This window comes from Xylocopa sonorina, chromosome 9 (genome assembly GCF_050948175.1).
Source record: "Xylocopa sonorina isolate GNS202 chromosome 9, iyXylSono1_principal, whole genome shotgun sequence".
Classification (NCBI taxonomy): domain Eukaryota; kingdom Metazoa; phylum Arthropoda; class Insecta; order Hymenoptera; family Apidae; genus Xylocopa; species Xylocopa sonorina.
Genome location: NC_135201.1, coordinates 10,054,998 through 10,077,850, shown reverse-complemented (window position 1 = coordinate 10,077,850; position 22,853 = coordinate 10,054,998). Strand labels below are relative to the sequence as shown.

At 34.2% G+C, this 22,853-nt stretch overlaps 4 protein-coding genes and 2 long non-coding RNA genes across 10 annotated transcripts; 3 read left to right on the top strand and 3 right to left on the bottom strand.

Annotated features, from left to right (window-relative positions):
- Positions 1–208: 208 nt before the first annotated feature.
- Positions 209–1,860, top strand: LOC143427135 (uncharacterized). Of its 3 annotated transcripts, XR_013102255.1 has the most exons (4): positions 209–668; positions 753–915; positions 1,255–1,364; positions 1,724–1,833. It is a non-coding gene; the product is annotated as an uncharacterized LOC143427135 (long non-coding RNA). The 3 variants fall into 3 exon arrangements; XR_013102254.1 differs by lacking the exon at positions 1,255–1,364 and having other exon boundaries at positions 1,724–1,860; XR_013102256.1 differs by lacking the exon at positions 1,724–1,833 and having other exon boundaries at positions 1,255–1,474.
- Sgsh (N-sulfoglucosamine sulfohydrolase) lies at positions 1,234–3,791 on the bottom strand. Its single transcript, XM_076901042.1, has 10 exons — positions 3,663–3,791; positions 3,296–3,425; positions 3,079–3,215; positions 2,871–3,021; positions 2,501–2,739; positions 2,264–2,383; positions 1,972–2,178; positions 1,729–1,898; positions 1,468–1,614; positions 1,234–1,383 (listed from the first exon to the last, which is right to left on the bottom strand). The coding sequence occupies exons 1-10, from the start codon at positions 3,775–3,777 to the stop codon at positions 1,246–1,248; spliced, it is 1,554 nt and encodes a 517-aa protein (XP_076757157.1). The 5' UTR covers positions 3,778–3,791; the 3' UTR covers positions 1,234–1,245.
- Pmm2 (phosphomannomutase) lies at positions 3,719–8,860 on the top strand. 3 transcript variants are annotated; one of them, XM_076901048.1, is made up of 5 exons: positions 3,719–3,853; positions 4,439–4,524; positions 4,599–4,793; positions 5,272–5,539; positions 5,668–6,221. In XM_076901048.1, the coding sequence occupies exons 2-5, from the start codon at positions 4,468–4,470 to the stop codon at positions 5,931–5,933; spliced, it is 786 nt and encodes a 261-aa protein (XP_076757163.1). In that variant the 5' UTR covers positions 3,719–3,853; positions 4,439–4,467; the 3' UTR covers positions 5,934–6,221. The 3 variants fall into 3 exon arrangements, with proteins under 3 accessions (XP_076757163.1, XP_076757162.1, XP_076757161.1); XM_076901047.1 differs by lacking the exon at positions 3,719–3,853 and adding an exon at positions 8,646–8,860 and having other exon boundaries at positions 4,084–4,524; positions 5,668–5,980; XM_076901046.1 differs by lacking the exon at positions 3,719–3,853 and having other exon boundaries at positions 4,085–4,524.
- Positions 7,106–8,984, bottom strand: LOC143427133 (methylglutaconyl-CoA hydratase, mitochondrial). Its single transcript, XM_076901045.1, has 3 exons — positions 8,854–8,984; positions 7,592–8,394; positions 7,106–7,456 (listed from the first exon to the last, which is right to left on the bottom strand). Exons 2-3 carry the CDS (start codon positions 8,332–8,334, stop codon positions 7,297–7,299), a joined length of 903 nt encoding a protein of 300 aa, XP_076757160.1. The 5' UTR covers positions 8,335–8,394; positions 8,854–8,984; the 3' UTR covers positions 7,106–7,296.
- Positions 8,985–11,672: 2,688 nt separating this feature from the next.
- LOC143427130 (uncharacterized) lies at positions 11,673–22,751 on the bottom strand. The gene is made up of 6 exons (XM_076901041.1): positions 22,421–22,751; positions 20,757–21,236; positions 13,869–14,155; positions 13,510–13,731; positions 13,036–13,323; positions 11,673–11,989 (listed from the first exon to the last, which is right to left on the bottom strand). The coding sequence occupies exons 1-6, from the start codon at positions 22,707–22,709 to the stop codon at positions 11,840–11,842; spliced, it is 1,716 nt and encodes a 571-aa protein (XP_076757156.1). The 5' UTR covers positions 22,710–22,751; the 3' UTR covers positions 11,673–11,839.
- On the top strand, positions 14,547–17,030 carry LOC143427137 (uncharacterized). Its single transcript, XR_013102257.1, has 3 exons — positions 14,547–14,680; positions 14,760–14,775; positions 16,800–17,030. It is a non-coding gene; the product is annotated as an uncharacterized LOC143427137 (long non-coding RNA).
- Positions 22,752–22,853: the final 102 nt, after the last annotated feature.

Sequence of the window (22,853 nt, the reverse complement as noted above, 5' to 3'; positions counted from 1 at the left end):
TACACCATTAACAGTTCCTCCTTGAAGCTTTTTGCGTAAAAACTGTAATGTCGCGTTTGGTGCAATATGTTTTCAAATAAAAGAATTTAATTCCCATAACATTTGAATAGTGTTCCAACCTGTTTTAAATATACAATGTGTTATTCATTCAATAATTTAATAAATATGAACACGTACATGATTTGTGCGAGCCTTTAATGAAATACGAAATTTAAATATCTTGCTTGGCTGTATTTAAATTGAACAATGGCGTCATCTGTCGTTGATCGACAGCACTGTTGCTATCTAGTTTAGGTTAACTGACGTTTTAAAATAACAGGCAGTTATTACGTTGCTCGTGATATAGATATGATGCGATAGTAATTATTTTACAAGTAGGATATCTCCAGCAAGTGTAATGTGACATGAAGTTCCTAAATTTAGTATAACCACGAATAGATGAAAGTATTTTTTAGAGATATATCGCGTGTCATTGTTCTGGTTGATCGAATTCTCCGAATATAAACGTAACCTCAACGTGAGTGATGCTTGTTTTACGTAGCTTTCAGATCACGAATTTGCTGGTGTTACTCGGTGGTCTTCTGCTGTGCCTTATTTTTATGATACAACTGAAACAGATCTACAATAACAATCAAAAGTACAACAGATACTTGGGTTACAAAGAATACGTAAGGTTCTAACTGGAAAGCGATCTCTCGCGCGACGCACGCGTTCGCTCGCCAAGCTTTTAATCGGCTGCATTTCCACTTTAGATGAATGAAATATCAATCGAACTGAAGGCGGTAGAAAAGACGGCGAATAAGTCGTCGAGCTACGTTCGTCAATTGAATGAGATTCTTTCGAAACACCACGAAAAGGATATGAAAAATATGTCTATCCCGCGACCCGTTCTGTGATGATAAATTAATGTAGTAGGTATATTTATCAATTTTATTTAGTATTCGTTATTGTCTATGGGAATTTAAAAAACTGCCGCTCGTAAATGAATTTCCAAAATTTAAGGACAATATTTCTTGTTAAAACTGTTATCAGATACAATCGAATATCTTTCAACTGTGTGATGTAATCAATTAAAATGCAATATCGTTTCATTTATTATATAATAGAAAGTAACAAAATTGTAACAAATACTAATTCCATTAATGAAATTTATTCATTTACCTTAAAACTATCTCTACACCATATATGTATAAAAATACTGTTATACTGTTAATGTCATGTTGAAAGTTGATATTGAGTATATTTTTAAAGAAGATTTTCAAGTGGCATACATTGAGAACCACTGCTTTCAATGTTAAGAATTCCTCTAGGTGCACAGAGCCAAGGATCAGCAGTTACTTTCTGCCAGTTAAATAGTCTTTCTTGTAAGTTGTTCAATGTTTGCTGAAAAAAAATAATTGGAGTATAATATTTAGAATTTTATGATTTATATGTTTAAATGCAGAAAATATATTGATTTTGAATTACTTTTGCTGACGGTTTAAAAACAATGTTATTTCTTTCTTCCGGATCGTACTTTAGATCGTATAATTCCCATTCAGGTCTATCATAATACTTTTCTAAAGTTTTGTACCATGGAATCGGTTGTTTGTTTCTAGTTCTATTTAAGAGATCCTTTAAATAATAGAAAAATAATATTCATGAATTTATAGCTTACTCCTGTTTTAATATAATAAATTTCTCATAAATGTATAACACTTTACCAATTTCTATTTTTTTACAGATTACCTGGAAAGTTGGTGAAACATAAAAGTCTTGATCGATAGGGAATGGCATTTTGTAATTTATATTATGTATCAGCTTGAATCTTTTGGTCCTAATAGCACGCATGGGGTAATACATCGTCACTTCATGATGTGTTTGACTAGCAAAAACAGCTGTGTCATTTTCTACGGGCTCTGTGAATGCATATAAGTGCATAGTAACATAATATTGCAAACTACCTTGCTAAAGGTAAATAGTTAATTTTACCGTGAACAAGGAGCGGAAGAAGTGATTTTCCAGTCAAGCGTGGATGAGATACTTCGTTTGTATCAAATGAAGGTAGATCCTTATATGGTATGTCAAACCAATCTAATAATGTTGGTACAATATCCAATAAAGATGTTAGGCTGTGCGTTACGCTATTTCTTCTATGATTAGGAACTGGTGACCTGATCATCATTGGCTCTGCCAATCCTAACGGGATAAACTTATTTACTTTTTTCTGTAATAGATACTTTCAGATTTATTTAACAAAAGGTATCTCTAAAAATATTTATACCTGGTTCATATAAATTTGTTCGACCATTTGGAAATGGTATACCATTATCAGATGTGTAGATCACTAGTGTATTGTCCTTGAAACCAGCATCTTCTAATTCTTTTAAAACTAAACCAACACCTGTGAAAGTTTCAGTATTTATTTCAGTATTTGTTGTTTCGAGTGCCACTTATTAATTCCTGGTAACACTTTTTATATATATTTGAATAGTTAACTTTAATAGGGATATTAAATTACCTTGATCTAGACGAGAAATGGTTGTATATTGAGCAGCAATGTCTCGTCTAGCAGCTTCTGTATCTTGTACAAAATAAGGAACCTTCACTTGTTCCCATTGATAATATATTGGATACCAATCAGGAATAGTACCCATACCAACATCTCTATTGCCAAATTTTTCACAAAAGTTTCCATACTCTGGGTGAGTGTGACCACATCGATGAGGATCATGAAATCCAATATATAAAAAGAACGGTCTAAAAAATTTTATATTATATTTATCTCTGATCTGTGTTCCTTTTCTTAAATTAATTGCATATCATAAAATTATGATTTATTAAAGATTTTGTATTATTGGAAAAAGATTTAAGTTGTAACAAACTCGTACATTGTTCTATTTTCACTGAGAAATTGTCTAACTAAAAGCTTAATTTTAGTAATATTTCGACCAACTTGAAGTATAGAATTATTTTCTTCTGTTTCCGCAAAATCAAATGGATATACATCATTTGGACCGACATGTTTTTTACCGATGATACCTGAAAAATTTTCAGAGATAATTATTAATTCTTTATACCTATTGAGTTTGTATATACCTGTTCGTATTTTATTTTCTTTCAATATTTTTGGCAAACTTTGAACGCTATCAAACGAACTAAAATGATGAATTCCGTGATGAAGTCCATACATTCCATTTTGATGACTTGGTAAACCAGTGAGTAGAGAGGAACGACTAAAATTAATAGTAAAAGCATAGAATACAGAACATAATATATTTTAAATATTTTATGTAGTGGTCAAATATAGCTGTACCTAGGGGAACAGCTGCTTACTGAAGAATATGCATTGTTAAACAGTAAACTTTCTTTCGCCAATTTGTCCAAGTTAGGTGTTTGGCAAATTTTATTCAAGTAGGATCGCATTTCAAATCCCCCATCATCAGCTATAAAAAAATGAAATAGTACACTGATATAAAGATCATAAAATATAAGATATAGTATTTTTCAGTTAAAGATAATATCTCACAGATAAAGAATATTTGTTAAGGCTAAACTCGTTTTTTTTATATTACAGCCAAAGTATTTCTATAATTTTCATAACTTTATGATTTTTGCGCGCAATAAGTTAATTTTTTATAAGATTAAAATTATAAAATTCATAAATAATATATTTTTTTTACCCAAAAGTAGGATGGCATTTTTGGGCGATGTATTGCCTGCATTTAGACCACGTAACTCGAATAAGATAAGGCAGATAAAGTAATAACATTTATTTAAGGAGATTTGTTTTAACATTGTAGTATTAAACAGATAGGAACACAGTCGAAGAAGTAGCACGTCGAACGCCACGTATCAATTCGGACGCATATTTGTACTTTTTTTATTTTTTTATTATATTACACGCGATATTCGATATATTTCATTGTCGATGAAAGTAGTTGTGAAATGCAAATTCCAGTGTAATAAAAAAATAGTGTTTATATAATAACATATATCACATTGTTATACATTTTCAAATATTTTTAAAAAATTATTGTTTACATAGGTTATATGTATTGTATCACTTGACATGTAGTATGTCACGTTTCATTAATTGTATTCTATTTTCGTAAATTTGTCGTGTTTCTTTTTTTTATTCTTTAAAGGTATACGTTTCGTCGACTTTGAAATGGTTAGATTTCTGTGAAAATATGTTAGAATATTCTTTAATCCTTCAGAAAAGAGACAGAATCGGAACTTGATAAGTGGAGGGGAATTGTTAATATGTAATAATGAGAAACGTGTTGCACGTGACTTTCAAGTAATTTGTTCGCTTTGCACGGGTGTTGTTTTTAAAGATAGGAACAATAATATATATCTTAAATTAGTAATTTTTTTCGGCGCGTATCTTTAGAAGCTTTATAACCTGTATAATTATTATTTTATCAAACATTTAAATTAAAAATTTATGTTTCAGATCAAGCGAGTGAACGGTATCTTTTTACTATGAAGAAGATCATATGCTTATTTGATGTCGATGGCACGCTTACAGATCCCAGACAGGTATATAGAAAATTTATTTAGTAAAGAATAAACATATTTTATCGGTTGTTTATGTTCATTAAATTTTTCATTAGGCAATTAAGCCATCTGTGGAGAAATTCCTTTTGGAGACTGTTAAGAAGGAATTTGATTTAGCTGTTGTTGGAGGATCAGATTTGAATAAGATTAAAGAACAATTAGGAGGTAAAACCATTTTTGAAAAATATAAATATATTTTTGCAGAGAACGGGCTTATCGCCTTTAGAGATGGTAAACAATTACCCACAGAAGTAAGTAATAATTGGGAGGTGTTATCGAATGTGCATGTTCACAGTTTTATGCGCAAGCAAGTGAACTATGTCTTGCATGCTTTTTGTTGAGAAAAAATGTCACAATCACATTAAAAAGAGCATTAAGGATATTTTATTGTATAAATAAATCGTATTCTTAATTTTTAGGTCTTATTTAACACTTTGCATTAACAGCTTTAAGATGTAGTACTCATAAAAATCATATATCATATCTCTCATTGATACGACTGAGGTATGAAATGTGTTTGTTATAGTTAATTATAATTTTTATTAAATTAATTATTTCATATTTGTATATAGATATGTTAGAACTGTATGATTTCTGATGTTAAATTGATTCATGGTTTGATCAGAAAATATATGAACAAGGAATACACTGACTTGTACATAATGGAGACTGTGAACATATTATAGTAATATCAATATTTTTATCTAATTTGTACTAATTTTATTTTAGACAATTCAAAGTAACATCGGTGAAGAGGTATTGCAAGATTTCATCAATTTTTGTTTAAAGTACATATCGGAATTACATTTGCCATTCAAACGGGGAACTTTCATAGAGTTTAGAACAGGCATGCTTAATGTCTCACCGGTTGGTCGTAATTGTACTAAAGAAGAACGTATTCAGTTTTATGAATACGACCGTGAGCATCAGATTCGTCAAAAATTTATTCAAACTCTCAAGAAGGAATTTCCAGATCTTCCTTTAACATATAGTATTGGTAAGTGGGATTTTATTGTTTATATTTTTGTAGAAAGAAATCAGTCCACAAAAATATCAAATTGAAATAATAACTAAAATTAGTTTTAATATATTTTAATTGAGAACATCTTCATTTTATGTGAAAAGGAGGTCAAATATCTTTTGATGTATTTCCCTTTGGCTGGGACAAGACATATTGCCTTAGACATATCGTAGGATATGATGAAATACATTTCTTTGGTGACAAAACAGCAGAAGGTGGAAATGATTATGAAATTTATGAAAGCGATTTAACTGTTGGACATCGTGTTACTTGTCCAGAAGATACTGTTAATCAACTTAATGTCCTCATGGCACTTCTTAGAGAGCGAAGGGAACGTGAACAATTGGGGCTTCCTATGCAACATGCATAATGCATTAAATCTTTGATACAGTAAATGTTTTACTTAAGAAACACAAGGTACTTTTCTCTGCTTATATTTTACCAATAAGCATTCCATTTATAGTATTAAATTTCCATAGAAAAGATATTTTGAAGATACTGAAGATTTTATAGAAAATAAGAAAAAAAGTTTAGATGAACTAACTTTCTAATTCTAGTAACTTATAGAATTCGTTCAAATTACTAAGAAAAATGAAAGATTAAACTTTAAATATTATAATTTAGTTGTACAGTGCAGAATGAAAATATCATTATGCGAGATCTTATTTTCTTTATTATTTTTAAAATAATATTTAAACAATGTTGAAATATTATTTTGTTGATGTTACTGAATGAAATTTATATAATAAAAATGTAATTAGCTTGAAAGTTATTATATTATGTGCTATGTAACATATTACATAATATTTAATAGGGCATTGGTCTTTTTGCATTATGTAAGATTTTAAGGTAGACATACAAAGCGTACCATTATTTATTGACCATTTTTTTTTCCAAAGACATTAGGCTCTTTATCTTGACAAGAAGTTCAATTATTTTCTGTTTTTTTTTTAAATAATTTTAAGTATACATTCAATTTCAAATTTATAGACTATAGTTTACGTTTTTAATACAATAGTATACATGTATATATCTGTACTTCAAAAATATTATTTACAAAGAGGATTAAGATGATATTGATGAAATGAAGTACAAAAAATTGTGTACAAACGTATATATTTTTCAACATCATGTAACTTTTATGCATAGCACAATTTCGTTATTGTTTAAGATGATAATGTTTGGTGTAATGGCATAAATAAAATAGAATGAAAATCAATGTTAAAAACATGATAATTTTATTTCTTAAAAATAAACTTCTATGCGTACATGTATACATGTATATCAACAATAACAACGTTAATATAAACTATATAAAATTCTGAAATTTTTGGATGATAAAAATGACGTAGATTGTATTCCTTAACATTAGAAATGTATAAAAAATAATATCTAAAAATTTAAGCCTGGACCCACTAACGATCATTGACATTTTTTTTTAGTTAATTCAATTTAATTACACATGTATAGATTGACTAAAAAAAAACGTCAATGAAATATTATTCTAATGCAACATTATCTTATTAGATATTAAATCATTAATTTCGCATGTTTTTGTTTAAGTATGCTTGAACTTTTGTAAACATATGTATAAAAATTAGTCATATTATAAAAATGTAGTAAAGGAATGGCATGTTTCCTGTGTTTAGTTTTCATTATAATGCATCTTCTTGATATGTCAATTAAGCGTAGCAAACATAGAACATTTTTCATCTTATCTCAGTTTTGTATGTTTACATTCCCTGATAAATAGGTATGCGCTTTGCTGCAAATGCTGCAAGTCCTTCAATTCTATCCTGTGTTTCTATTACTTTTCTGTAACATTGCTTTTCAATTTCAAGCCCGTCTGTGATAGGTACTTGAAGACCTTTAGAGATTGCTGATTTTGCCATTCTGAAATGAGTAATAAGGAATAAAATGTGAGATACAAAAGTTCTAATACTGTCAATTGCTTAAAATGACAAGAATTTTTATGAATTATGTTAATACATAAAATCTGTTTATATTATAGATAATTTTTAGACTTACTTAACTCCAATAGGGCCATTGGGTAAAATTTCTCTAGCAATTGTTAAAGCAGCCTGATAAGCTGCGTCACCGCTTTTATTTTGTGGAACCACTTGATTTATCAAACCAATCTCCATAGCTTGTTCACCATCAACTAAACGTGATGTATAAATAAGTTCCTTGGCTTTAGCAACTCCAACTATTCGTGGAAGTCGTTGTGTACCACCAGCTCCAGGAATAATAGCCCATTTTGTTTCTACAAGGCCCATTTTGGCATTCGATGCTGCAACTCTAATGTCTGTAGCTAGAGCAAGCTCTAGTCCACCACCCAGTGCAGGGCCATCTATAGCAGATATAACTGGAGTTGGCAAGGACTCTAGATTGCTCATCATAGTTCTCAAGAAAGAAACGAATTTTGAAACTTCTGAATTGTCCATCTTTGCTCTCTCTTTTAAATCTGCGCCAGCACAGAAAATTTTTGGGACCAAACTGCGAATAATTAATACTCGCAGTTTTGTATCTTCCCTAACGGAAGAAATGGCATCGCTCAGCTGATGAACTAATGTTTTACCAAATGCATTAGCAACAGTGGGCCGATTTAATCCCAATACCACAATACCATTGTCCTTTCCATCCAAGTATTTAAGTAATACCTCTTTTGTATCATCTTTTGGATTTAGCATCACATTGGTAGACATTGACCTTAGTGTAGTTTTGCAGAGGCAACTAAGAGTCTGTCTCATATTTGTTGTTAAAGGACCCATTGTGTAGAGCTTATATACATACAGGCTTTCACCGACTTAAATCTTATGCAAATGTGTGATCTAAAAAAAAATATGCACTATTCAGAAACAGTAATAAGTAGGAGAATAGATTTTTCTGTATATTACATACAAACTGCTTATAATGTATTATGAAAATAAATTTAGTTTTAATTATAAATTAAGCATATCTTTAAGGTGAGAGAAAAATGATATAGTATATTGTAAAGTATAGAATATGAATTTTTAAAAAATTACAATCTAACTATACGGCAATGAATTATCCATATAAATAAATTTATAATTATTTACAGATCAACGCAGGTAAATAGTGTCGGCATATTAATAAATATGACTGGCATCTACTTCACGAATATATTATCGAATATCTACGCAAAGAGCACAACAATAATGGATCACGTTAGGAAATACAAATCTCGAGGAGTCACATGAATTAAATTTTAAAACAATTTCACAATCGTGAAAGAAAATATATTTAAACGAAACATAGAAATAACATACCCGTACAGATTCGTGTAGGAATGTCACAGGCGACTCCTTGGACTTTACGCACCAACGCGTTTCGCCAATAACATCACAACATTTGCCGAAGGAGGGGGAATCGAAGAAAGTTCAAATATAACGCAGTAACCGGAACCTAACCTTACAGTAACTTCAACGTCGACGTCGCAGACGCGAATGGCCGTTGCAGAAAATGAAAGGAAAATCAACCTCACGACCCACCAAAGCTGTTACGTGTATTTATACACTGCGCGGTCATGTACATGTATGTACTTACATGTAGATAAGATTCAAACATCTACTTCGCGAGAGAGCGATACGCTTTTCTATCTCCTCGTCAACTCTTCAAAGCGCAGCTGAAAGAAGGTCATTGTAGAATTGAAGAAAAGTATTCTTCATACGGTTGTTAAGTAAATTATTGGATAATCGTCCTTTCTAAACTTTATTTAGGATATTTATGAAATGGAGAACGATGTTTACGACAATACATTGGCTGCAACGTGTTCAACGTGTGTTTCACGTATACAACACGCGTATCGCACGAGGAATCGCACGTTTGTAGACACAAACGTAACATGCGTGTCACATGAGGTATACACATATAACAATTATCACAGGTAGCAAATTCGTAAAAATTATATATTGACAATTCTCGTGTTTTCAATTTCTTCTATGATGTATATATGAAACAGAGTGATAAGAATATGAAGTTCCATCAACTGTAATTAAAGATCTCTTGTTTCAATCTTGAAATACTCGCTAAGTGATAAATAATTGCAGTTTTTATGAATTACTCGTTTAATTCTGATTTCAGCAGTTGTACATGTTAAATTGTTGCGCTACTTGTAGCTTTTTTTTCTTCCATATCAGTAATATCTTGCTTCCGTTTCTTAAAACTATGAAGCAGATAAACAAGATAAATATACTATCAATTTTTCAAAAACATGTTTTTTTCTATCGACATAAAAACATGGTTGCCATTCAACATTACGTAATCATAACGTGTTATATTGTTTTATATGTTAAACACATTAAACATAAAAAAAAGGTTGATGTACTTTCCTAATTTAAGTATAAGACAATCGTGTCTTAAAAATTGCACAAGTTGTTATCTTATTTCATTCAAATAAATTACATAGTCTATATACAATAACTTAAAAAGAAAAGATAGAGCGTTGAATATATCTATCTGGTAATAAATAATTTTCTTCTTTTTTAATTCTGCAGAACATTTACATATATACACTATTCATAGTTCTCTCCATTTAAATCATTGAAAATATTTTTTGTTGCATTTAATTAAACTTTAATATACTTTTTATTTGTTTGTAACAAATACGATATCTTTGAACATATTTTTCCGTAATTTTTATAATAGATATATATGTTTAAAAATCGTGAAATAATTTCGAATTTGAGTACAAACAGCTTCTTTACATATTATAACATATGGTGTTCAAATATTTTCTTTGCTTATTAGAACATATGTGTATCGCGTTCACCGCGAACGTTATAAAACTTCAATAACGTTCTGCGATAAAATTATAACGATGCCATTGAGTATTTCACCTTCGTTTTAAGTCATTTTTATTTTTAGTTTAAAATTATGATGTGATAAATGTAACTCCAGGCAGAACAAAAATGATTTGTTACTTATGCAGAAATTATTTTCAGAAAATATCTAAGATCGTTATATATTAATTAATGGGTAATGATAAAGATCATTAAATTATTTTTATAGTTTACACGTTGTTAAAGATCAACAAATAAATAAATATTATTGTATTAATTTAATGTTCTTAAGATATTTTATTGATATATAAACAGTGGGCAGAATGATAATAAAACAGTATAAAAAATTGACTTATTCATTGTACAATGAATGTGTTATAAATGTAAGCTCAATTCTCTTAAATATTGCATACCATGAAGTAAATAATTTAAATGCAGATCGTATGATATCGCTGCTCGAGTAGTGGTTCAGACTTTGCGCGCACATGATTTATAGCAACTATCATAAATAAATAAATAAATAAATAATAGGTGGATATTGATCTAAAATGTATATGCACAATTTTATCAGCTGTTCCATACGTCATTCTTTAGGTATAACGTGGCCGAAAATGAATGTTGCATAAACAACTTGCTATGTTGTTGCTTTTTAAATTCCCAGTTTCAGAACCAAATAAACGGATATAAATCGCGTGTTAAAAATGTAAATTAGTTGTGTGAAATCGTTACGTTAATTTCTTATATATCGTAACTCTTTAATTATAATTTCATTTTCCTATTTGCCTCTGAAGAAATGGACGCAACGCGAAAGACATTATAAAGATTATAGAAAATATTTGGCAGTAATATCCTTTACACACTGGGACATTTAAAAAGTTAATCGAGAGTTTAGATGCGAATCTTAATATTCTATATATATAATTATGTTATTAAAATAAATTTTAATAAACGAACTCCCGGTTACCACTGCTACCTAACATGATCATTCACGCGAAACATCCCAAAACCCAATTATGCTATGTAATTGAATGGTTCATCGAGTATTCAATTTCCTCAATTCGAATCCACGCAGACGTAGTCCCCCTTTGGATTTCAGAAACAAACAGAATGTACTATGAACAAAGAGACTACTTTTACGATGCTTCATCACGGAATACTTCATATTATTAATTATAATATTCTTTAATGAACTGTAAATGATGCTACATGCATAGTTTTCGCTTTAAGAAACAGCAGAAAGCCTACACTTTTTGGCTTAATAGGTTTAGAACTTCAATTTAAAGAAAGCAAGGACCACTACTTGCTTTTAACTTTTGTTGCATATGTAGGCCCAAAGTATAATCTTCTTGATAAATAGTGAAATTGGAGATATGAAATATTCCGTGAGCTACAGATGAAGTCTTAAAGAGAAAGTCCTGTTGTATTGTACAGTAAGATGATTCTCATTAAGACTAATGATGACAAAGACGATGATTTAAGCGGCTATGACCACAACAGGTGGTGGCTTAAGCATCGACTTTGTGGCTGATGATAATTTCTCCGATACTAAATGAGCGATACTCGACGATCTCTTCCAAACGAATTCACGCGTTCTGTCGTGGTCGTCGGCGCTCTCCACTCGTACCTAAAGAACAAATTGTTCGAGATTAATCTCTAATCAAAATAATAAAATTTAAGATTAAGTAATAAATCTGATATTTCTTTTTTATGTGGTAAAGAAAGACATTTATGTTAAAGAGATGAACATACAAAAGTTGCTTGATACTAAAGTTGTTGCATTTCATTTTATTCGAGACTACAATCTTGTATTTATGCCACCATTTATGTAATCACTATTATTCAAAATTACAGGAAGAACAGTAGTCATAAAACTTTTGCTGCAGTTTGTACTTCTGTTGTTTTCTTTTTTTTCTGTTAAGGTCATTATAAATGTAACAAATTGTTCGAAAAAAGCAAATAATGAATTGCTTTGAAATTAGTAGATGAAAAAAGTAGGAATGACGATAGAATAGCGATAAAGTAGAAAATTATATAAATAATTTTGTGTGCAGTGGGTATCAAGAGTTATAAAAAACTAGCGTACAGAGAATCTTTGATAAGAATTATATAAGAGAGAGTAGCAAAAAACTGTTGCGAGGAAAAAAACTGTTAGAAAGATTTATCTAAATCGTAACAGTACTAAAAAACAGAGGATATTTTTACGCATTTCTTACGTACGTAACTACGTATATGCGTATTTACTGATAACGCGATATGTCAGCTATAATTCAAAAAGTGCGATAAATTATTATTGTATATAAATCACAAAAAAACTAAATAATTTAAAACATAAAATGAAAACAATTGTTAAATATTTTTTACTTGTTCTCTCACAGTGAAGATGATTTTTTAGAAAAACTTTCTATTTAAATAAAAAACTAAAATTATTTTTATCAGTAAATTCGCTTTTATCATATCTCTGTCTCAATCAATTCATGAACTCGACTAATTTTTTCTTCTTCAGAATATTTTCGAATATTCGAATGCTTAACGTGATTTACGGAAAGTTAAAGTATTTTATGTACTCTTCAGGAACCCTAGAAGTAGATTAATTAATAGTGTAGTGTTCGTTAAATGTTCGAAATGTTAATTGAGGAGAAGAAACGAACGTTTATTTATCAATTAACATACTTGTTTTGGTTGCAGAACTCGGATGGAGTTGAGGGTAGCAGCACCACCATGAAGAACTCGAATGCTCAGCTTTCCGGACATTTCAGCAGTGGTTGCAGTCGCGCTTCTCAATTCTTTCTTTGTAGCTCTACCAAATTCCTTCTCGACCTTCAATGTCAAAGGTCCAAGGGTAAATTTCGTCTTGATCATAGTATGGTCGCTCATCATGTTTACAGACACGTCCCCTGATCTTTGAAGACTCGCAAGTCCATAGAGGGTAGCTCTTGCTTTTGGTTTTGTTTTCTTCGCCTGTAAATTAAGAGCGTAATAGTTCTTTTTCACGATACATTTATATCAATTTTATAATATTTTAAACAATTGAAACAATTTATTAGCTCAGCTGTATATATAATGAGTGTAAAAAGCTGTGTGTACAGCGTCTGCCTTTTAAAATTATTTATATACTATTTCTTATAGCATTCTTATATTTATTACCTTCTTTTTGTTATTGGCAGTCTGGTTTTTCGTTTTGTTCTTTGTTCCAGCACGAATTTGATTCGACCTCGTATTATCCGAGCTAAATGCTCGGCTGCCGATAACTGTGGTGGTTTCCATATTTGTTCTGCTTGCATATTCAAATGCAGGAGTAGTTGAGATTATTTCTCTTTCCATGGTAGTAGGGGATGCTGTTATGTATTCGGTAACATCGAAGGTTCTCTATAAATTAATTAGAATAGTTAATTAGAGGACAGTTGATTCGATATTTATTAAAGACCTCGATTTTATTTTCTTCGCAAAAGAATTTGTTACAGATGGATTTGCTAACGATTAATTATAATTTGTTGCAGGCATACCTGCGTGCTTCCAAGAATTTCCTCGATCGTTTTCATGGTGGTCACCGCAGTTGCTCCCAAACTACTCTTCTTTGTGCCACTTTTGCTGCTGTTCTTCTTAGTTTTGCTCTTGTTCTTCTGTTTCTTCGACTTCGATTTGGCATTAGGGTTGGTCAGTTTCACCGCCACTGGATCGTAATTAGCACGCAGAATTTTATTAACTCTTCCTAAAATATTGTCCACGAAACGATTGTACTTCGCTACGTATATCGCTGAGACGTCGTTGCTTGGCCCTGACTGCATCATACCTGAAATTTTTAATCGATACTTAAGTTAACACCTGCACATTTTTTCTTATTCCGACAAATACGTCTGTTGAACTGAAGCACATAATTATCACTGTTGTTTAGATAATGCAGGAATATTCTAAATTAGCATCACAGTTTGTGCAAAAAATTAAATATTCATTTTTGTATTAATTGTAATTATTTGTTTGTTTAAATTGCACATATTCATCTTGCAGTCTTTCTAACACGAATGTACATCAGTTTGGTGTCTGTCCCACTGTCTAATACAGTGAATGGAAAAGAAGATGCTTGACCTATAAAAGTTTTAATGATGTCCTTGGCCTGACCTTGATATTATTCAAACTGTTGACCAATGACGATAAAATATTTGACAGGATTAAATTTCAACAGGGGAAAACGTTTGCTGACACTTTCGACTACTTAGGAAGTCAACGAGTCTGGAATTCGGAAGATACATATTCACGGTGTCCTGAATATTATACGACTCTGAGTTTCTTCAAGAGAAACGGTACATTAGACAATGATGTAAGAGAAAAATGTTAAATATTTGTTATAGCACTCATAATGATTTAAAAAAAAAACCATAAAACGAATCCTGTTTCAGATTATGGAGAAAAAAAGTAGAAGAGAGTGAACATCTCTCCCAACTATAACTCATTAAGGTAATTTAAACGACATATTATTTAAAAATATCAAGAACTTCCATGTGTGTACAAAAATGTAATTAATACTGTGCGAGATACATTTCCAATTGGACCTCATCTCTTATTTTGCAGAATGTGTTTTAAACACAGATATATCCTAGATGCGCCTATGTGAAACGTTCGTAGGAAAGTGGCTGATGTATGATAAACGAATGTAAAGGGTTTTTAGGTAAATACGAGGAATGTTACCCATACGCGTTCCCGCACACGAGTCTAGACAGGTCTGTAGGTGAGTAGGAAGCAGGTCGTGGCCCAGATCGAAGACCAGTTTGGCTTCGCCGAAGGATTCCGATATACCGTTAACATTGTCGCTCTTTCTTACGAACTTAATTCATCGAGGTCGCCGTACGGAAGTTTTTCGTGTCGATTCATCGCATAGCTTAACGCTAGAGCCACGCTGGCTTACAAAGCGATTCGCTCGTCGATTTGAATTCCCCGAGGCTCGCGCGTTAACAGCCTTGCTCCGGATTGTTTGATCAATGGGAATTTTCACTTCGAGTAAATTGCATACGGAAATTGCCGACAGGCATGAATTAGAAACACATCAGCACCAGGTCGCTACTATGTATATCTCTTTCTCCCTCTCTCTATATATATAGAACGGATAGAAATGTCTAGAAATTTAACTTGTGCTTAAATTGATCATTTTACCAATTTCCCATACTTTTTATTTCGCAGAGTCAATCAATTACAAGCGCAAGACTCATCTGCAAGGACACAAGGAACAGGATTGACTCGAAAGTTAGCCAGAAAGTTGGAACATTCTCGTTCGGATTCGCTGTATGCTGAATTGAAAATAGAGAAAAAAGAAGAAAGGATGAAAGGAACACGTGTCAATGATCAATCAACCTGTAATGCGCACGCAGTCTCTCCCTCTCTCTTTCTTCAGGGTAATCACGGTTGCTCGTGATCGGGGACGCGAGGCAGCCGTGACTTTGGGTGTGGGTCAGGGTCGCGGACGAGAGAACTCTTTCATACCGGTGCGCGCACGTTTACGTGGTTTAACGCGCTCCGGGTCACTGGCCTCATTTCCGTTTTGGACCGCGCGGCTGGTGAAAGCCGGGAAAAAATTTCAACCCGGTCACACCTTTAGTGGATCTGGCCTCTCGCGGAGTCCTGTAGAAAGTTGATTGGTCCCAAACGGATTAATTAAAATTTTTCACGCGTTACCGCCTACCACCTCGTTTCGTTCTACCCATATATTCACCGTGGCGTTCCTCTCTTCTTTCTTTCAATTTAAACGATTGTTTCGCGGGCGAAACTTAATTAGGAATTGAAAATGCGTGCCAGGTTGGATGCGCTTCGCTTAGTATAGTAATTGGGTGCTATTTTGTTGGAACGTTCAATGGCAACGATTGCTGCGGTCTTCTTTTTCCTTTACTAATTCGAGATAGATTCCTCCTAAGGCTTCAATTAAATTAGCATTTGATTTGCGTTTAAAAAATATGTATATACTTGTATTAGGTCATCAGATGTTTAGAAAGCATCGAGGAAGACGATTTTAATTTAAAAAATTGCGAATCTTAATTGATAAATTCGTAAGTAGCGTTAACACGTGATTCCTTTCTTTTATTTGTCTGCTCCTATTTTCTAGTTTTAGGAGAACTTCTCTTCATCATTAATTGCATCCGGTTTTTCTTCAAATTAACAGTTTTAAACCGAATAAAGCTATACGGATATACAAATAAGTAAATAATGATCCTGGAATTTGTTGTGCACCACACTCCTTAGAAATCAATAGATAAATACGAATGCGAACATTATGTCATACTCTTAGAGTTTGTTAGCATACTACATAACATGCTATGTAGTTACGTTGCTCTATTGTAACAGATTTTAATTATTGTTCCGTGCTGACACTACTAATGCTACTGTGCAAACTATTTCCACTACTACGGTACTGTGCATTGTTCTACTATTTAATAATCGTGCTTTTGTAGAAGCTACAGATGGGTGAGAGGAATATGTGTAAAGGGATCCAAAGTTTCGTGCTACTGTCCAGTAATACGCGATCGTCAATCGTCGTAAAGCCGTCCACCAAACACGTGCATCTACTTGTCAAGGATAAGGCAATGAAATTGGCAAGCAAGGGCTACGTTACTACTTCTACAAACGAGTGACAAGACAAGCGACGGATTCCTAAGGTTTAATCGTTCAGATTGATCAACTAATTTGAAATCGTTTTACCAATATCAATATGATTTTCTTTCACTCGAAACCGTTTCAAATTTCAGATAAGATTGAAATTCTTTCAACTGTTCCTTAATTTCAAATATACAGAGTAAATTTCAAACATGTTTACGCAAGTGCGTGCTGTGTGTGTCGAGTGAGGGATTCTAATCGCAAGGAATGAGTAAAATTGACACCGTTTCTGGCATCCAATACTTAGAAGCAGATTACTTGAAGCAACCTGACTAATGTGAGCGAAACTTGAGTAGGAGGAAAGACCTATGGCATCGATCATTAACCCTTTGAAACAATCTTTTGATATCAATGAAATAATAATTAATATTAATTAAACTAACTAAACCTTAAATATTGTTAGTCATTTGTTTCTGAACTGGTGTGTGTGTAAGAATTGGTACTTGAACCTTTTTTAAATCGACTAAAATATTTGGCAAATTATTTTACATTTCTGTTCATCTTAAACAGGATAAGAAAAGCAAGGACTTCTTTAGACCCAATTAAGATAAGGGAAACAATTGCTGCAAAGGATTGGGAAGAGCTAAGTGACACAACACATCACGCATTAAATGGAGAAAGTAACTCCGAACGATTAATTTAGATAATTTAAACGTCCCCCTCTGGATCACGCGTAGCTGGACAAGTGAACACGGACGATGGTAATAGAAATAAAAAGGCAAGACACAATTTCTTTTTGTAAAAACAATAAGTTATCTGTATTTCTGCATACGAGAACGAACAATGTCTCTGTACAAGTTTACTTTCAGATAAAATTGTTACATTCCTGCACGACAAGCGACACCGTTCCATGACCACAAATTTATCTCAATATCTTTATCAACAATTTCCTTCATTTTTTATATTCTATGCGTTAGAATTTTCTTCTTACATACAAGACAATATGACTTAATAAAGTGATACTTTCACAAGAGAAGACAAGTGTTAATTATGTCATGAAATGAATAAGTAAATTTATATGTAAAATAATATAGGCGAAGATGTAATTAAGGCACAAGAATATTGGAAAATTGAAGAATTTTATGATGCAGATATTCGATTTGACTAGTGGTCAAGTTACGGTGTTGCTTACCTAGCAAACCAATGATATTTTGTTCAATTTGCGACTCTCTTTCTCTCATTCTTACGTATAGAAACACACGGAATCTTTCTTTACTCCTCCGTTCATTCAATGCTCATTCAAGAAACGGTACGAGAAGCAAATAGAAATAATACGTGACGTGAGGTCACCAAGCAGCCAAGGCGTTTTCAAGTGCTACCTAGCGTTTCGGATCACCAAAGTACCTCTTTACTCCATTTCGTATTGACCAAAATATTAGTATACTTTCTATAAAAAGATATTACATTTTCAGAGAAACAAATCCGTCTGATCTGTACACGACGGTTGATAAACACCATAGAATGTTTCACTTTTCGTGCCACTTGAAGCCAGATTCATATAAATAAATATGATAGAAAGGTGATAGAGAAATAAATACACGCGCGCACAGTGTAAAGAAGCATATCTTAAATAAATACAAGAGATAATACGCACTAATTCATTTCTAAAATAAATATATATATATATATATATATATATATATATATATATATATATATATATATATATATATATTGCTGCATAAACTCTGTAACGTGGAAACCATCTACTCGAAACAAAGTCAATCTACTAATTTATGAATATTAAAAATAGAATGCTTCACATATATTTAAGAAATTCATTTACGACGTTTCTTCGTGGTGTGTAAATAACGTATGTTCCCATAGTTTCTTAGAAACTACAGCTTTATTTTCTCACGTGAAACAAAATCTAGAGGCAGAACTTATACAGCAACCGAATGTAAGAAGCGAAGCATAAATAAAGCTTTGGATTGCACGAATCGTGAAATATTCTAGGCGTGACGCAGCGAAAAACTACTACGTGCAATAGTACGTTCTTCATCGCCGCGTTTTATCGGAAGATAAGAAGAGAAAAGAAGCGCGCAGGTACGCAGGATCGAAAGGTACTACGGAACACTTTGTCCCGTTGCTTTCCTCCTACTAGTCACCTATTCAACAGCACTTACACGAGCTTCGGACACTTTGGCTAAAATGTATGTACAATCTGCCTCTTATCATTCACCAGGTGTTATCCGTTTAACAGTTAGATCTGGGTGCCGTAAACGGAAGTCGTGCAAGCTCCGTTGGAACAACGAGAAACGCGTGTGTATCGATTTGCCATGCTGTTCGACCACGTGTGCGAATCATTTCCGACAGAAGTAGAAAAAAAATATAGAAAGAGTATACCACCGCTACTTCCACTACTCTGCTATTAAATCTACTGTCACTACTGTATTACGCAAGAACTACCGAAAGATGGTGCATGTACTGGGGTAAAGAACAAACTTTACTACGACGTCACGTTGAAAACTAATTATGAATCGTCGCTACTGCATCACGCGAGAGAGATGCGCGCTAGTTCATTTAAATCTTTACTTTCTGTTGTAGATTTATATTAATTTCATTCAGAAATATGCGTACCAATGTACGTGAAAGATAGTGAAAGAAAAATGTAAGTTAACGCTGTGAATAGCAATATCTTTTTGATGTTCATACGTAGGATTCTCTTATTCGTTATGATGTTAAAATTGTCGTATAAGTTTACAGCGTGCGATGAGAAGCATCGTCGTTGGACGATGAGTCCAGAAGGAAAATGCGAGCAGTAAGAGAGGAGTAGGAAAATAGCATGAGCGTCGGATTGGTGCGAAGACGGATCTATGCACCATCTTTTAGTGGCTGTTATGTATTCATTTAAGAATAAGCATCTATTCGAACAATTCTTAAAACCGATTTTTCGCGTTACTAACAAGCGATAGATAATTTGTTAGGAAGAGGGGAAATTTTGTCTCGCGTGTCGAACAGCACCGTTGATGAAAAGCTTCTTGGATCGCGATCGAGCTCGAATCGGAGCTTTGCATGTTTGAAACGAGTGCGCAAGCTTCGTTGGCCGCCAGAATGATTAGATTTTGCTCGATTGTCTTTCATTTTAAACAGTTAACGCGAGTTTAATTGAAATCCGAATGAAACGGATGAAAATAAAATGAATCACAGTTTAACTGGTTTTCCAATAAAAAAAAATTTGTCTTTGACGGTAATGCTTTGGGTCAACGCCTCAAAAACTTAATTTTATCATATTTAGCAAATCATTGTACTTCGTTACAGTAAATACTTCGCTATTACACTACATTATTGTACTACTATTCTACAAGAAAAACTATTAGCTACATATTCTAGATAGAGGCATCGTTTCGATTATTCAGCACACGAGCATCTTAAACGAAACAAAACGATCAAACGATAATAAATCTCCTTTAAGACAGGCTTCAGAATACAATGTACAAGGCGATTGACCCAAAGATCGTTCCTCCGAACGGCGAAACGCGCGCGATGGTCGCAATCAGCAAAAGGCTAACCAGGAGGACGGTTAGAAGCGCCATAGAAAGCGTCGGACCCCTCCGCGTGGTGACGAGAAAGGAGGCGACTAATTAAATTTGGCGCATGACCGTCAAGGGGAATCGTTGCTCGCGGCTTGCCACTCGTTTTCCCTCCGCTCTGCTTTTAAACGGCAGCTTTCGAGGAAGGTGCGCGCGTGCGAGACTTGCGCGCGTGCTTGCGCCCACTACTGTGTACTTTCTTGCTCTTTCCCTTGAACTCACGTGCTTGCCTGGCGCCAGCGATGTCGGTGATGCCACCGTCGTCGTCGTCGTCGTCGTCGTCATCGTCGTCGTCGTCATCCTCGTCGTCGTCGTCCTCAGTGTAGACCAGATCCTCGACCTCGTCGTCGTCGTCGTCGTCGTCCTCGTCGTCCGCCGCGTTCGTCGACACGGCGGGCACGTGGACGGGGTTCGACACGGATTCCGCACCTTCGAGACCGGACTCGTGGATACCGGAAACAGCTTGGCCCTCGCCAACGGCGTTACCCTCGTCCTCCTCGCCGCCAGTCGTCTCGTTATCGATGCCAGTGGTCTCAGCGGCGGACTCGGCTGCCTGTTCCGCTTCCTGAGCCGCAGCCGCGTTCAAATCAGCCTCGACAGCCGCCGGAAGTGCTTGCACTGCTGCTGGAGCGACGGATGGGGTCTGCGGCTTCGCAGGGCTTGCTGCGACGTCGTCGTCGTCCTCCTCGTCATCGTCGTCACCTGGAAAAACCCGTTCATTATTTTCCTCGTCCGTTTTTCCTAGCTTTTATAGATATTACTAGCTAAATTGTAGTGTTTTAAAAGAGAACGTTTTTCAGGCGAAGAAGTAATGTTGGAGAAGATGAGGAATGAAGAGATTTAAAGAAGAAAGTGTCATCGTATATGGTCGAGATACTTTTCACGGTGGATTATCAATTTTTCATTCGTATATATGTAACTTCACGTTCCGTTTAGCTCTTGCTACAATTTAATCTTCTATTTGTAGAGTAATCAATTTCTAATGCAAATCGTCCCACGTCTAAGAGTACTTTGTATTCGGGAACGAAGACCTGGGAGGCCAGGCCCCAACTGTCCAGCAGTGGCTTAGCGATAGATAAGACTGAATTGTTAGTCTAATCGGCAAGTCAAGTAGCCGTATCGTTGTTATCGATACAATAACGAGCGTTTTATCATTGTTAATAAGCTCGTTAACGCGTGGAAAAAGAATGACCGCGGCTAATAGTGCGCGTACCCGAAACTGGGCCAATGAAAAGAAGAAGTAGCGCGTAGAAATTCTTTTCGTACTGGGATCGCCGTCGATTTATGTTAATTCAGGCGGGTTTGAAGTATGAAGGTTGTACCGTTACAACACTACGTGAACGCACCAGAATTTCCGCCGAACACGTCGCCAACGAGACGTAGATACGTACAATGTTTGCGTAACGGGCAGGTCCGTTCGCGACCAGCGTCAATCGTTCGATTCGACGGAGACTATTGCTCGAGTCTCGTCGAGAACGACGCGGAATTCGTCGAGCTACACCCAGATCTATCGCATTCCGCCACACTCCATCGATATATCCGCCAATACCTCGATCGACATTCTTGAAACATTGCGTAGCGTCGAGCTACTTTTCCACAAGCCTCTCATCCGACAATGAAAAGTGAAATAATCAACCGTATCGGCTCTGTTTTATTATATCTATTTTAAAAAACAAGTTGAGAGCGATAGCGTTGTTTTCCATCAAGGTAAAATGTATCTTGGAACGGAGACGCGGATAATTTCGAGCCCTGAACACGGTAATTGCCATACATTTGTTGCGTAAAACGCAACGAAGTATATTTACAAGAAATTGTTCTACTTTTGATGAACGATTAATATTTGAAGTTCATATTGATTACTTAATTACTTGAAACGAACGAATTACCTAATATATCTTCTATGAGACGTTCCAGATAATCAGAATCATCGTCGTCGTCGTCATCGTCATCGTCGTCGTCGTCGTCGTCATCTTCGCCTGTAATGTCGAAGTCGACGTCATCGTCGTCGTCGTCGTCATCGTCGTCATCGCTGGCCGCTGGTTGATCGGCAGCCTGTCTTCCGGTTGCGACGACGTTCTTAGTCGACGTTTTCTCTTCAGAGATCGTTGGTACCGGCGATGAGAGCGCGCTGATCACCAGGCAGCACAATACTGCCAATACTATAGTTAATTTCATGATTCTGCAATAAAAGATACATCCTTTAAGGTGATACTTCCGTTCGAAGCGTCGTTATCCGAAGGAATTCATCATTTTCTCGCACGTTTCCTCTTAAAACAGTCAACACGACTTGAAACTCGTTTTGTGTACACACTGTTAAGG

Bases quoted from the DNA above. Each gene is read 5' to 3' on its own strand.
- Sgsh (XM_076901042.1), bottom strand. From the start codon at position 3,777: ATGTTAAAACAAATCTCCTTAAATAAATGTTATTACTTTATCTGCCTT. The intron at 2,740-2,870 runs GTACGAGTTTGT...AAAATTTTTTAG, and splicing joins CTCAGTGAAAATAGAACAAT to ACCGTTCTTTTTATATATTG. The intron at 2,179-2,263 runs GTATAAATATTT...TTATCCCGTTAG, and splicing joins AACAAATTTATATGAACCAG to GATTGGCAGAGCCAATGATG.
- Pmm2 (XM_076901047.1), top strand. From the start codon at position 4,468: ATGAAGAAGATCATATGCTTATTTGATGTCGATGGCACGCTTACAGAT. The intron at 4,525-4,598 runs GTATATAGAAAA...ATTTTTCATTAG, and splicing joins CGCTTACAGATCCCAGACAG to GCAATTAAGCCATCTGTGGA. The intron at 4,794-5,271 runs GTAAGTAATAAT...ATTTTATTTTAG, and splicing joins GTAAACAATTACCCACAGAA to ACAATTCAAAGTAACATCGG.
- LOC143427133 (XM_076901045.1), bottom strand. From the start codon at position 8,334: ATGGGTCCTTTAACAACAAATATGAGACAGACTCTTAGTTGCCTCTGC. The intron at 7,457-7,591 runs GTAAGTCTAAAA...TACTCATTTCAG, and splicing joins AATGGCCCTATTGGAGTTAA to AATGGCAAAATCAGCAATCT.
- LOC143427130 (XM_076901041.1), bottom strand. From the start codon at position 22,709: ATGAAATTAACTATAGTATTGGCAGTATTGTGCTGCCTGGTGATCAGC. The intron at 21,237-22,420 runs GTAATTCGTTCG...GGGTTTTTCCAG, and splicing joins TCTCATAGAAGATATATTAG to GTGACGACGATGACGAGGAG. The intron at 14,156-20,756 runs GTGAGTTCAAGG...TAAAAATTTCAG, and splicing joins CGCTGGCGCCAGGCAAGCAC to GTATGATGCAGTCAGGGCCA.